Source organism: Doryrhamphus excisus, chromosome 8, assembly GCF_030265055.1.
Source record: "Doryrhamphus excisus isolate RoL2022-K1 chromosome 8, RoL_Dexc_1.0, whole genome shotgun sequence".
NCBI classification, from domain to species: domain Eukaryota; kingdom Metazoa; phylum Chordata; class Actinopteri; order Syngnathiformes; family Syngnathidae; genus Doryrhamphus; species Doryrhamphus excisus.
In genome coordinates, this window is record NC_080473.1 from 13,008,134 (window position 1) to 13,023,829 (window position 15,696).

Consider the following 15,696-nt stretch of genomic DNA (forward strand, 5'->3'; position numbering starts at 1 on the left):
GCGTGGGTTTTCTCCGGGTACTCCGGTTTCCTCCCACATTCCAAAAACATGCTAGGTTAATTGGTGACTCCAAATTGTCCATAGGTATGAATGTGAGTGTGAATGGTTGTTTGTCTATATGTGCCCTGTGATTGGCTGGCGACCAGTCCAGGGTGTACCCCGCCTCTCGCCCGAAGACAGCTGGGATAGGCTCCAACACCCCCCGCGACCCTCATGAGGAAAAAGCGGTAGAAAATGAATGAATGAATGAATATTAGGAAAGCAGGAAGTGAACAAATGTAACAGTTACTGATTGTAAAAGTACCAGATGGAGGGGTAGGATTTAATAAGCTTTGCTTCTTCCTACTCCTTTTGGACATGTGGAACTGGGAACTGATTATGGGATGCATTCAATTGTAATCTGATGCATGTTCAAATGAAATAAAACCATTATCATTACCATTACACTTGCTAATAAAGTATATGTAGAGTTTAGCTGGATGCTGTGGGACTGGTCCTGATTGATGTTTCCTCAACAGTGTAGCGAACTTGGGAAAGCTACCTCTGGATTTTTCAAGACATGGGTGTCTTAACACTACAAGGGGAATCATACTCCTCAGCCTCCATAGGAAAATATATTCCAGAGTGCTGGAGGGAAGAGCATGACCATCAGTCTAACTTCAGCTACAGGAGGTCCAATGTGGAACACTGGACCAGCTCCAGAAACTGGCTCTTTTAGAATTTCTAGTCACAGCAAGGCGTTGAGGGGGTGCACTATGGGGACCTTAGGATCTCATCTCTTCTATTTGCTGATTTATGTGACCCTGAAGGACCTCATCGGTCTTTAACCTTCACTGTTTACTAGGTCAGTCTGCAGCTGAGTGTGAAGCTTCTGGTGTGAGACTCAGCGCCTCCAAATCTGAGGTCACGGTTGTGAGTGAGGTCACAGGTGGAGGACTTCAAGTATCTTGTGATCTTGCTCACGAGTGAGTGAAGGCTGGAGCATGAGATCAGCTGGATGAATGGCCGCAGCATCCGCAGTGATGCAGATCATGTAGTGATGCAGTCATGTAAGTAATGTAAGCGGTAGGCATACTGCTGCTTGTCATCAATCATATTGATATGTATAAATAAAACATTATTACAAATAAAGAATGCGATGGTGGATCTTCTAATTGCCAATCACATCCTCAAGGAGTAGTGCTGAAAAAAAGATATAATCAAAGGTGTGACTGTTGCACTGTGAGACTGTACTTATGGTAATGGTTTTGTTTCATTTGAACATGCATCCCATAATCAGTTCACAGTTCCACATGTCCAAAAGGAGTAGGAAGAAGCAAAGCTTATTAAATCCTACTTTTCCATCTGGTACTTTTACAATCAGCGTTACATTTGTTCACTTCCTGCTTTCCTAATATAGTTTAAGTTTGTTTTTTTTTGTCACCTACCGAAGTACGAGGTGATATGACCATACAATGACATAATGGGTACCATAGTAACTGTTGCATTTGTTCACTTCCTGCGTTCCTATTTTATTTTTGATTTTTTATTTTTGATTTTTGATTTTTGATTTGATTAATACATAGTATTAGTATTTAGCCAATAGCAGTATAAACAGTGCCCCGCCCCGCTTTTACTCATGTTTTAACTGTGTATAAACGAATGAATGTTGTATTTTAACGTGTCTTTTACACTGTTTACTTGTTTTTACTCCATTTTTCTGTAAAGTGTCTTTGAGTATTTTGAAAAGCGCTATACTAATAAAATGTATCATTATTATTATTATTATTACCCGGATCGTGGTTATGAATCAACAGCATAAAATGAGTCAAACCTGCAACTGCTTTTGTTCATTTTCAACAAGAACTCAAAATCACGCCATCATAAAAATGCATTATTGATTTAAACATGCAAGGTTGAAAGAGTTTAGCGTGTAGGCATGGATTTCATGACAAAGGCAGGTGTTTATAGATCCGCTTTCACACTATAGAATTGTGTGGGCGATGTTTCAATCAGAAATACACTTTATAATACACTGGAAGTACTGCATGTACATGCGGGATGACTACAAGCCACACATGTACTGCATGCATGTGTGTGTGTGTGTGTGTGACACGTATAAGCAGACATAGTCAACATAGATTAGGCTGATTTAATATAAACTCAATTTTGATAAAAATGACTGGCGTTAATGGCGTGCCGGTTCCCCTCTCTTTACCTCCCTCAGTCTAGGAGCCAAAGGCTGTTGCCATGGTTCCCAGCCCACGCTCAACTGGCTGTCTGTACTTCATGTATCATTAGAGTACACTGATTGTTGTGTGTACACCCAAACATATTCTTACTTCGTCATACAAAATCCAGTACACGACTGTAATCTTCAGTATCTGAAGCAAAGCCTTTACAATACACGAAGCTATGCAGGAAGCCATTCCATCCCCAATGAATAAAGTCAATAGAAATGTCATCCTAATGTTGCGCTGCATTTGATTAGTTTTTCTTGATTCTAAAATCCATCTCAGTCCTGAAGACTAATAAGAGAAAAGCACCATTGCGGCATGAATCAAGGCCAACCCCCCTTCTGCATACTTCATCTGAGCTAATACAATTCAAACAGTAAGTGCACCTTAACAAAAGCGTTCTGGGATTACAGTCAATAAAAGATTAATTGGATTTATTGCTTCCCTTTCACTTTAAATTGTGTTTGGCTGGACAGGAGCATGACAATGACATTGTTTTTTGAGCCACGGGTTCAAATGGAAATGTTTTGGAGTAGATCAAAATAAAAAGGTCAGGTTATTTTTTTTTTTTTGGCAGGAATTTTAAATCAAATTAAATTGCTGCCAATGAATCACTCCAGTAATTAACAGCGTTGTTGACTCTTTAGCTGCAAATGGTAAGCTGGCAAGGACAACATCTGTCTCACACACTCATAAATACAGTGGTTCTATATCATAATAATAATAATAATAATGATACTAATGGGCTGCACGGCAGATGAGTGGTTAACACGCAGGCCTCACAGCTAGGAGACACAAGTTCAATTCCACCATCGGCCATCTCTGTGTGGAGTTTGCATGTTCTCCCCGTGCATGCTTGGGTTTTCTCCGGGTACTCCGGTTTCCTCCCACAGGATAAGCAGTAGAAAATGAATGAATAATACTAATGTATAATACTGTATTGTTGTTATTATTAATATTATTATTAAAATATGCAAACCTGCACAATGTTCATTCATTCATTCATTTTCTACCGCTTATCCTCACGAGGGTCGCGGGGGTGCTGGAGCCTATCCCAGCTGTCTTTCAAGAGGCGGGGTACACCCTGGACTGGTCGCCAGCCAATCACAGGGCACATATAGGCAAACAACCATTCACACTCACATTCATACCTATGGACAATTTGGATTCGCCAATTAACCCAGCATGTTTTTGGAATGTTTGGAATGTGGGAGGAAACCGGAGTACCCGGAGAAAACCCACGCATGCACGGGGAGAACATGCAAACTCCACACAGAGATGGCCGAGGGTGGAATTGAACTCGGGTCTCCTAGCTGTGAGGTCTACACGCTAACCACTCGCCCGCCGTGCAACCCTGCACAACGTTCAATGAAACGTAATTAAACGTGAATGTATGGGCCTGCAAACATTTGAGACTTCCAGGATACTGTAGTATTGTGTAGGCTGAGTATCGCAGTAACTTGGGTGTGGGGTCAAAGATGGCTTAATAAACAAGCAATGCTGGGAGTAGTCCGTCCACATCTTTATTAATATCGCATGATTTAACGTAGCAAAGGATAAAACACAACTGTTTGTTGTGCAAAATATTGTATGATATGAGGTATGAATGTGAGTGTGAATGGTTGTTTGCCTATATGTGCCCTGTGATTGGCTGGCCACCAGTCTAGGGTGTACCCCGCCTCTCGCCCGAAGACAGCTGGGATAGGCTCCAGCACCCCTCGCGACCCTTGTGAGGAGAAGTGGTAGAAAATGAACGAATGAATAATCACATTTCCATCCTGTGCTTAATCATGATTAATCGTCATTAATTGCTATTCCGGTTTCCTCCCACATTCCAAAAACATACTAGGTTAATTGGCGACTCCAAATTGTCCATAGGTATGAATGTGAGTGTGAATGGTTGATTGGCTGGCGACCAGTTTGGGGTGTACCCCACCTGAAGAAAGCTGGGATAGGCTCCAGCATACCCCCACGACCCGAGTGAAGATAAGCGGTATAAAAAACGGAAAAACTGAGGTGTTGGTAAACCAAGGCTTGACTATAATGAAATCCAACATGCATAATAGCGTAGTGCATGGAGTCCTATTTGGAAGTAAGCCAGAGTTTATCCCGGGAAAACCAACATGCATGTATATGCTACGTATCTCTTCTTGTTTAGCAAGGATTTCCAGCCCACAATGACAGTAATTTACAATAAAAAGAGAAAAAGCGGTATGAGACGGCCTTCTTCGTGACCATAATCTCTTAAGCCAAATATTGCATTGTGTGCAAATACAAACACCTCAAACCTTCATCTGAACGCATGCATGCATGCATGAGCCCTTAATGGACAATCTTGTGTAACCTAATGATAGACCAGTGGTTTAAATGCAGCGGTTGGGAGTCATTGCCTGCTCTACACGACGGCAATAATTATGCTGGTTGAAGCTGCACACACACACACACACACACACACACAAACACACACTAAAAGCTTGTCTGTTTGACAGCAGGGATTAGCAAAGAGCGGTGCAGCTAATGCTCAGTAACGAGACATTCAGCTTATCGCCCACAGAATCGTGTGTGTGTGTGTGTGTGTGTGTGTCAGAGAGAGTACCAGACAGATCTAAAGTAAATTAGTGTGTTCCTCCGGACTTTAATTGCTTTCCCTCATCTCAATGGAACCACATTCCCTCAAATGGAGACTGCGCCTAAAAATGAAGTTCCACATGGTACTGGTACTAAGGTGCAGGAAGTTTGGTTCTTGAAGAGGTCCTAATAGCAATCGTGCACAAGTAAACATCCTTATCTGCACTTTTTCTTGCGTTCAGTCTCTGTGGTTGCTATAGTAACAAGCCGTGCGGGGGCTGTGATCCAGCACACATCTCACCAATCTGACTGAGCTCACAAGGAGAGAGAGAGAGAGAGAGAGTGAGTGAAGGCCAAAGAAGGTGAGATTGGCGGGCGACAGGGTCAGGTGTTCACTTCACTTTGACACCGACCAGCCACATTTGTTCACTTCCTGCTTTCCTAATATAGTTTAGGTTTTTAATTTTTAATTTATTTTTTTATTTGTTTAATACTTAGTATTAGTATTTAGCCAAAAACAGTATAACTGTATACTGGTTTTTAATTTTTAATTTTTAATTATTTTTTTTATTTGTTTAATACTTAGTATTAGCATTTAGCCAAAAACAGTATAACTGTATACTGGATATGAATCAACAGCATAAAATGAGTCAAACCTGCAACTGCTTTTGTTCATTTTCAACAAGAACTCGAAAATCACGCCATCATAAAAATGCATTATTGATTTAAACATGCAAGGTTGTGTGACATTTTCATATCAACAATATCAACAATAACAATAACGTAACAATAATAATAAAACAGCAAATAATAAAAATTTAAGAAACCACATATAGTTGGTGGGTAGACAAATTATTTTTTTCAGATTAAAATGAACAAAGCATTATTAGAGCCCTGTAGACATGACGAAACACAACTATAGTCACATTTATACTCTTTTTATTTACAACATATTGCGCAACTGCAGGGTCTTGAGACACATGCTAACTCGCAAACTAGAGAGCTAGCGACCTAAACGGTAGCCTCCAAGTTATTTCCTTTAAACTTAAATAGCCAAAAACTTACCACTTCCACACGGATAGGGAGGATAACTATTAACAGTTATTGAACCTTTAACATGAACATTAATCAAACGTAATAATTTTTTCTGGGTACATGATACCATACAGCATCCATAACATTAAACTGTCTTATCAAGGCAGGGGCCTCAAACTAGTGTCCTGCGGGCCACATTTGTTTTTTGAGTCCCCTGTTCTATATGGTATACCCTATAAGGTTTATTACTGACAAGCATCAAAGGCATTATGTACATCAAACATATTACACCGCTCCCCCATTTGAGTACTTATTTAGTTTCACAAACACTAGCAACTGACCCCCTTTTTCTCCACTGTTAAATTTCCTTGTTCACATCTCACAAGTTCTGCTCTTTCTTGGGGGCATCACAGTTCATATTTCTCTTAATTACCTTTTTCCTAGCGTCTGGGCTAAATTAAGGGTCATTTAATTTCCTATCCAGGAACTGCAGAACAGGCAAGACAATTTGTTGAATAAGTATTCCACCTGAGATGAGCACAAGCAGGGGATAAAAGACATGATGTCAAATATCAAATATATTAGTAGACATATGTCTATGTCAATACACATATGATTGAATGCTATGGTAATACCCAGTGGAACATTACTACTATTTCTAATGTTCAGTATGATCAGTTGTCACAACCATGACAACAAAAAAGGGGGGGGGGACTCTTATGTAAATGACAAACTATAAAAAAGGATTATCTTGGGATGCGTGTGTGTGCCTATATTTTAGCAAGCTCAACCACTCAATTTAATCGCATGGCATAATTCTGTGCAGCAAAAAGGTCGAACTGAGCTCCCAGTAGAACAGAGTAAAGACACAAAGCATGTCAGTGGCAACAACAAGACCAATTTACACCACTTCATGGAGACCTCCCTTTTAACTCCTTTCTGACCTTTATTCATTCACCTCCTCTTCTGTCTGAATCTCCATCCTATACTTTGGCATTCCCAACCATTTTCCTGTTGGAACGCTGTAACAGGATGAGTGAGGTCTTTAACCTAACACAGCAAATAAGAGGGCGGCGTTGTGTTTAGGTGAATTTGTGCATGTTAAGTGTCATCAAACGATACATTTCTGTTACGTCACAATTTTAAAAACTAAAGGAATTTTGGATTAAGGACTAAAGAGCAATCCGATTGGCTCGTCTGCTCATGTGAGCAAATTGATTTCTCGACAAATTACTACGAGTCCTTTCTTGAATTCAAAATTCCTTATGAAAATTCAGGCACTTGCAGCATTCTTTGGCATCCTGGTGGGTTATTTTGCAGCTGTAATAAAATACGCAGTGCACTTGAATGCCTCATCAGTGAGAGGACGATGACAGGAAAGTTCATCATTTTGTTGCCGTTCGATGGACAAATAAACCACATCAAATGTGACGAGATTTCTCGTTCTGAAAAAAATGTCATGTAGGCCTGGCATGATAATAAATAAATCCATAATTCACACAATAAAGAAAAACTTGATTACTTTGCCGGATTTAATATACATAATAATTGGTTTATTGAGCAGTTTACATTAGGAATATTCCCATCAGGGTTTTATGGTGCCTATACCGACCCCAATGATCCATGAGTGAAATCGGCCGATACCAATACCAATCACATCCATCCATTTTCTATACTGCTTATCCTCACAAGGACCGCAGGCATGCTGGAGCCTATCCCAACTGTCTTCGGTTGAGAGGCGGGGTACACCCTGGACTGGTCGGCACATATAAACAAACAACGCACGCATTGGGAGAACATGCAAACTCCACACAGAGATGCCTGAGCGGGGAATCAAACCAGTCTCCTATAGCTGTGTGACCACTTGTCCACCGCCAATCACATACATGCAGTGTTTCACACTGTATGGAGGCTGGCTATTGAGCTAGAAGGCCTCACATGCCATGGATGTGATTGAGTGGGGCAGGGGGTTCTTCTCCCATTCCGTGGGGAAGTGGTAAATTTTTGGCCAATTTACTTATTTGAAACTAAAGAAAGTGTTTCAAAACGGTGTGGTTCATTCCTCCCCACACCGTTTGAAACACTTTATTTAGTTTCAAATAAGTACATTGGAGAGGCTAACTAGTTAGCTCGTTAGCTTGCTGTCCTAGCGGCGGCCATCTGTTAAGTCCATGCAGTGATCCTGTGTGATGTATGGAAAGAATAATAGTAAAAGCAACCACTGGGGTGTTATTTCATGTCTACAGGGCTCTAATAATGTTAAATCAGAACTACTAAAATATTACAACTTACTTTGAGAAAATTCACTTACGTGAACGGGTTTGGAACCAGTTTCTAGCATGATGAAAACACTCACACATGCTGATCTTATCTAAAAGCCGACTTGAAAGGCGGACCGAGACATACAAATGCCACAGTGCTGTACTAACGTACTGGGTGAAACGTGCCAGATAAATAAACAGTACTTCAATGAAATTCAACTTTGCTGCTAAAAATATCAACACCTGCTTTGCCGTGCAGCATGAAATAGGGTCATTACTCTGTAAAGTCACCGGAGGATTTTGTAATGCCATTTCAGGTTCCTTCTTATTAAAAGGCCAATTCACAGATAAAATACAGCTGCAGGCAAGAGACGGGAAAAATAACAGCACACAATGAACAATATTAAAGCAATACAAAACAGAGTGGTGGAGTCAAAAACAAACATGAGTGCGGTACGTAATCGTCATGGTAATGCATTGAGGACCATTTTCTATACTACTGTGCAGTCCGTAGGAGAAGCAGATTAAAAGGGAGAAGGAACTTGTTGAAAGTGTTGGGGACGGGGGTTGGTAGAGCACACACACATGAAAAAGACCTGTGAGGTGAATTTTTTGTTCTTTTTTTTGGGGGGGGGGGTTGACTTGCTTTTGATGCACGACTTCACCCAGACTGGCAGCCGAAATTCAAAGTCAAGGTCGACTGATATTGAAGACCAAGAGCTGCTGAAAGTATTCTCTGATATGTGCTTGACTCTTGACACCATACAAGATCTAAGAAGTTTTATTACATGAATTTTAGTCCTACACTGGAATCCACACAAGAAAATTGTACAAGGCAACTGAGAAACAGAAGTGCTTCACAATGACTACTCATCCTTGCCATTTTTCAGAAGTTGTCACTCTATGTACTTTTTTATGATTTTGACTGATTTTTCTAAGGCACACAGAATATTGTGTTATATAGAACATAAGAACATTCATTCATTCATTTTCTATCGCTTTTCCTCACAAGGGTCGTGGGGGTGCTGGAGCCTATCCCAGCTGTCTTCGGGCAAGAGGCGGGGTACACCCTGGACTGGTGCGCCAGCCAATCACAGGGCACATATAGACAAACAACCATTCACACTCACATTCATACCTATGGACAATTTGGAGTCGCTAATTAACCTAGCATGTTTTTGGAATGTGGGAGGAAACCGGAGTACCCGGAGAAAACCCACACATGCACGGGGAGAACATGCAAACTCCACACAGAGATGGCTGAGGGTGGAACTGAACCCTGGTCTCCTAGCTGTGAGGTCTGCGCGCTAACCACTCGTCCGCCGTGCCACCCACATAAGAACATAAACAACACAAAAATGGTTGTTTTGCATGAAAGTAACACTATGAACTATTTACAATTTTCACATTTGCAACTGGGATGCACGGTGGATGAGTGGTTAGTGCGCAGGCCACACAGCTAGGACAACAAGGTTCGATTCCCCCCTCAGGCATCTCTGTGTGGAGTTTGCATGTTCTACCCGTGCGTGGGTTTCCCAATTGTCCATAGATATGAATGTGAGTGTGAATGGTTGTTTGTCCTCATCTACTTTGTGTTATTTGTTCTGGTTTGTGGCTGCACGGCGGTCGAGTGGTTAGCACGCAGGCCTCATAGCTAGGAGACCCGAGTTGAATTCCACCCTCGGCCATCTCTGTGCATGCGTGGGTTTTCTCCGGGTACTCCGGTTTCCTCCCACATTCCAAAAACATGCTAGGTTAATTGGTGACTCCAAATTGTCCATAGGTATGAATATGAGTGTGAATGGTTGTTTGTCTATATGTGCCCTGTGATTGGCTAGCCACCAGTCCAGGGTGTACTCCGCCTCTCGCCCGAAAACAGTTGGGATAGGCTCCAGCACCCCTGCGAACCTTGTGAGGATAAGCGTCAGAAAATGAATGAATGTATAAATGAACATTTGCAACTGGGATGCACGGTGGATGAGTGGTTAGGGCCACACTGCTAGGGGAGCAAGGTTTGATTCCCCCTCAGGCATTTCTGTGTGGATTTTGCATGTTCTACCCGTGCGTGGGTTTCCAAATTTTCCATAGGTATGAATGTGAGTGTGAATGGTTGTTTGTCTATATGTGTCCTGTGATTGGCTGGCCACCAGTCCAGGGTGTACCCCGCCTCTCGCCCCGAAGACAGCTGGGATAGGCTCCAGCACCCCCGTGACCCTTGTGAGGACAAGTGGTAGAAAATAAATGAATGAATGAATGGCTCGCTGTGGCGCCAAATAATGGCAACATGGCGAGCGCCACTACACGCCAATCACATAATTTTTGGCGCGAACTGGCACCAACTAGCGTCCACCCAGTGGACTCCTAGCATTACAATTTCATGTCAAAAAATCCAAAGTATCCCTTTAATGATGTGGAGTGACACGTGTGCATGTTAGCATGTGTCCTGCACAGCAGTGATGCGTGAATTGCACACCATACATGTCGGACACAAAGTCTTATTTTCATCCTCTATGACACACGCATCACATGTTAATCTCCGTAAGCAGCTAGTGATGTTTTTCTCCGCTTGCTTGTGTCGCCCACTACCCTTTATTTCCAACATGTGCTGTATCTTCCCCCTCCATGCTCGACTCTTCGGTGTCTCTGATCTCTCACTTAGGTGTGATATCCACATAAATCTATTATAAAAGACTTTCTCTGATATTTCGCCACCAGGCAGAGTCAAATTTACGTGTGAAGTAAACACCGCCGGGGTCTGACTTGAGTTGAGGGTGTGTCTTCCCATACAAAAACAAACTTGCACTTCAACAAAGCACCAGCAGCTGGATTCTGAGAAGAACACTCATAGAAAGAGCAAGAGATAAGAAGAACATATCGGGTAAAAGGGCCAACCTGATAAGGAAAGAGGAAGAATAAAGACTGAGTGGAGAAGATGGAGGTGTGAGATTAGAATAAAAACATTTCTGGGTCCTTGATCCGTCCTCACCAGAAGCAGACACCCCCTCGACTGGTCACCATAAACACATTTACCACATGCTAACCACTAGTAAATGTATTTTAAGGCAACGATATGAACGACTGAACTACCCAGAAAAAATACAGCCTATAGTACTTGTCCTGGCAGTCACATGGGTGTATTGTGATGCACCCACGCTTGCAAACGTGTCACATATCACCCCATTCCGCCATGCTTTCAAATATGGAAGGCAATATTTCCATGGAAACAGCAGACAAAAGGGAAGCAGACATGTGCTATGTTCACTGATAGTCGACTTTTAGATAAACTCCGCGTTTCTAGTCCGTCCAACAGGACGATACGTGACAAAAATAAATAAAAAAATAAAATTAAAAAAATTGAAAAAAACCTTAAACTATATTAGGAAAGCAGGAAGTGAACAAATGTAATGGTAATGGTTTTATTTCATTTGAACATGCATCAGATTACAATTGAGTACATCCCATAATCAGTTCACAGTTCCACATGTCCAAAAGGAGTAGGAAGAAGCAAAGCTTATTAAATCCTACCCCTCCATCTGGTACTTTTACAATCAGCAACTGCTACATTTGTTCACTTCCTGCTTTCTTAATATAGTTTAGGTTTTTTATTTTTGTAATTTGCTATTTTTATTTTTTTATTTATTTATTTATTTTTTTTTTTTTAATTTTGTATTTTGATTTTTATACTTAGTATTGGTATTTAGCCAAAAACAGTATAACCGGATCCTGGTTATGAATCAACAGCATAAAATGAGTTTTTTTTATTTATTTTATTATTTTTTTTGTCAAGTAGGAGGTGATATGACCATCCAATGACATAATGGGTACCATAGTAAGTGTCAATATAGTGATATATATAGCACATCATGACTGGTTCAAGACTCTTCATCCTTGTATTTAGCAAACATCAACTGCTTGTATTGTTCATTGAATTGGCTCAATGTAACAGTTACTGATTGATTTTAATAAGCTTTGCTTCTTCCTACTCCTTTTGGACATGTGGAACTGTGAACTGATTATGTGATGCACTCAATCGTAATCCGATGCATGTTCAAATGAAATAAAACCATTATCATTACCATAAAACCTGACGTGAAAGATTTTGCCATGTGATAACATGTGATTAGAGGCAACTGGTGTCCATGGCGCTCATAGCGTGAGCTATGTTACCGATCGATATCGCCGTCCACAAGCCTTCTTCAGTTGATTTTTATGTACACGAGAGGAAAAAGAGTGCACTACTACTGATGTATGGGTGTAGAAGTGTGGGTGGTATTTGTGTGTACTATGTAGCTATAGATATCCGTCCCAGTTCCGCCATTCACTTTTAGGTCTGTTGCCTTGGGACCAAAGAACTCCAAAGGGAGCGTTAAAACACTATCAATTGATCACAATTGGAAACCGGGCAAATATGTAAATTAGTATAAGTTAAAGAGATCATTTGTGATTTTAATTTCACATTTCCTTAATGACGACTAATTTGTGTGTGAGATATTTCCAGTATATTTACCCGAATGGTGATTTTGGAGTTCTTGATGAGTCCAGTGATGCAGAGAGGTGTTAAACACTTACCGTAATCAGATCAGTGGTAAGTGAATAATCATCTTTATCATCATCTGTGTGCTCTTGTGGTAATGTAATTATCCCGGGTGTTTAAGAGTGTGTGCGCCCAACAGGACAGGGATAATCAGAATGTCTTCCTACAGACCTCCAGTGAACGCAGCATCCACCCATGACCACCTCCAATCTACAGACACTTTTTAAGTTTAATTAACTGAACTAATCAAAACAGACTGGCTGGCAATACAGTAGGCGGGAGGGCGAGCGCTATACCCCGAACATATGTAAATAAGAATTTCCAGTTGGGGAATTTATTATAGCTGACTCGTGCAAAATCAGCAGTCCAGCAGATGGTTATTGAATGAGAACCACGGGACTAAAACCACAAATTAGTCAATGTTGACTGCATCACGTGGCACAGATTAACAGCAGTAAAATCATTTCAAATTTTAAGTTCATTTTACATTCTTGTAAAAAAAAAAAAAAGAACATTTCAAGTGTTACCTCTGTCTCAGCAGCGTGACCCAGATGACGATGGTGGTGAAGATGATGATTGGGATGAACGTGATGATGATAATAATGAGCATCATGGAGGCGAGGACAACAAAAGTGATGCTGCTACGACGTTTTAGTTAAGCAGCGAAGATCACTGCGGAAAGAGTAGAACAGAATTACACTGGAGGTATTTAAATGCTACCCAACATGACAATTAACCTGGTCTGTTTATTTTGGTTTTGGAGATTTTCTGGCTCATCTTATGGCAATTATATAGTTGGCATAGCAAGAAAAGTCTAAGGATTAGAACAAGGATGTCCAACCAATTTGATATTTTGCTTAAAAGTTGTGTATATTTAAAAAAAAAACCTGCATTTGTTTTTTTCCTATATTTGCTGTTGTTTTTATTTTTTTAAATATTAAAAATATATATTTAAATCCCTGTAAATTCTTGAAATTTAAATATTTTTTTTTCATAATATTAGGACTTCATAGTTTGACTTTATTCCCATAATGTTATAACTTTCCCCTCTCTTTATGTTCCAAAGCTTTTCATAATATTACAAATTTAAAAAAATAATTAAATATTTTTCAAAATCTTGTTGTTGCCACTGACATGCTTTGTGTCTTTAGTCTGTAAAAATAAAATATCGTTAGATTATAACCTGTTCTGTTCATTTTGGTTTTGGAGATTTTCTGGCTCGTCTTATGGCAATTATATAGTTGGCATGGCAAGAAAAGTCTAAGGCTTAGAACAAGGATGTGCAAACTTTGGTTGCGATGGCCAATTTGATATTTTAATAATAATAATAATAATAATAAATTTAATTTTGATTAAAAGTTGTGTATATTTCAAGGAAAAACTGCATTTCCGCTTTGTGATATTGGTGGAAAACATGTATTATTCATATGAGGTTGGGTCTTTGCTGTTTTTTTTCCTATAGTTGCTGTTGTTTTTATTTTTTTAAATATTAAAAAATATATATATAAAGCCCTGTAAATTCTTGAAATTTAAATAATTTTGTTTCATAATATTGGGACTTTATATTTTGACTTTATTCCCATAATGTTATAACTTTTTTCCCTTTTTATGTTCCAAAGCTTTTCATAATATTACAACTTTTTTTTTTTAAATCGATCAAATTAAAGTAAATTTTCCTGAAAAAAAACTTTAAAACAACTTTTTCCTGTTAATATTTTGACTTTATTCTTGTAAAATTAGTGCTGATGTTTTTCATTTTTGCATTTTTTTTGTTTACTTTTAACTTTACTTGTTAAATTCTATTTTCAGAATTTTCAGAACACCCCTGGTTTAAAAGCTTAGCACAAAGGCATATTTTTTTTTACTTGCAGGAGGGTAGTGACAACAAATGTAATACTTTTTGCCTTTACTAGATTGTTGCCAAATTAAATGAAATCGTTTGGTATGTGTATGCAAAATGCAGTGTATAGACACCTTAAGGCTGGCTCATTACTGATGTTATCTCCTAGCTTCTACTGCAGAGTTATCATTGAGTGGAAGCTGACATCCGGGACACGCTGCACTCCCACATGACGACAAACTATGACTTCATTCCGTTCTGTGAGGAGCTTTAGAAACATAAAATGTGATGACTTTAGAATTTGTCCATCCGGCTTTGTCTACACTTGCTAAAAATATCAAGGTTATTTGTGGAGTTTTAATGAATCCAGACTTTTCAATGTGTTTCTAATCATTTCTAAGCTTCTACGAGAAGACCGCTGAGATGAGGATGCAGACGTTTCCCCTCCATCTGTCATGGTCAGCCTCTTTCTGTCACTCTTGAATGAGTCATGGCGAAGAAGTGCACTGACATAACTACTAATCATAGTTGACTGTTATCATTTGATAGGTTAGTGTTGACTTCACTGACCTGCCGACAAGAAGAAACTCTCCCACCAGCGCCTGGCGCCTCATAGCCATGAGAATATTGCGGACGGTCATGCCCTCACAGAAACATGCTACCACCCTGGCCTTGGGCAGGTGGGCCCGCAGCCTCTCCACCAATCGGTCGAAGCTCTGCTCTCCGGCGTTGCTCCATATTTTGCCTGAAGCAGACATGTCCAACATGAACCATCATAACACGGCAATGCAACACGGTCAGTACATGATGAAAAATATTTGCATCATCGTTACTTGATTTTGCATGAATCTCCTACCAGAGTGCGCGATGCAAATGCCCTCTTTGGCTGCCATGTCTTTGAACGCTTCCATCCCGCTTTCGCCATAGTTACCTAGAAAGACAGACAAGATTAGAACAAAGGTAGGGAAGAAAAAACAAGTCAAAGGCACGGACGGGACAGACGTACCGACCCACTTCCCCGACTCGCTTGCCCAAGCACAATTCATTAATTTCAAATTTGTGTCAGAGAAATTGTCTCCCCGTTGTGGCACCCGTTTCTCTTTGCCAGGGAAAGTGGGTGACCTGGAATTTATGCAAATGACAGGTTGTCACACTGGCAAAGAAGAGGATAAGGATTTCCCTGCCGAAAATCGCCCCATTTTCCTTTTATCTCCACATTTTGTGGGCTCATTGAAGTAAAGA

At 40.2% G+C, this 15,696-nt stretch overlaps 1 protein-coding gene across 3 annotated transcripts in view; it reads right to left on the minus strand.

Annotated features, from left to right (window-relative positions):
- grm5b (glutamate receptor, metabotropic 5b) overlaps positions 1-15,696 on the minus strand; it is a 57,856-nt gene that overhangs the window by 24,696 nt on the left and 17,464 nt on the right. For all 3 annotated transcript variants that reach the window (XM_058079456.1, XM_058079457.1, XM_058079455.1), the window contains exons 5-6: positions 15,311-15,385; positions 15,025-15,199 (exon numbers count right to left, since the gene is read on the minus strand). In XM_058079456.1, the coding sequence (XP_057935439.1) occupies positions 15,025-15,199; positions 15,311-15,385 (250 nt within the window). The remainder of the gene's footprint in view (positions 1-15,024; positions 15,200-15,310; positions 15,386-15,696) is intronic.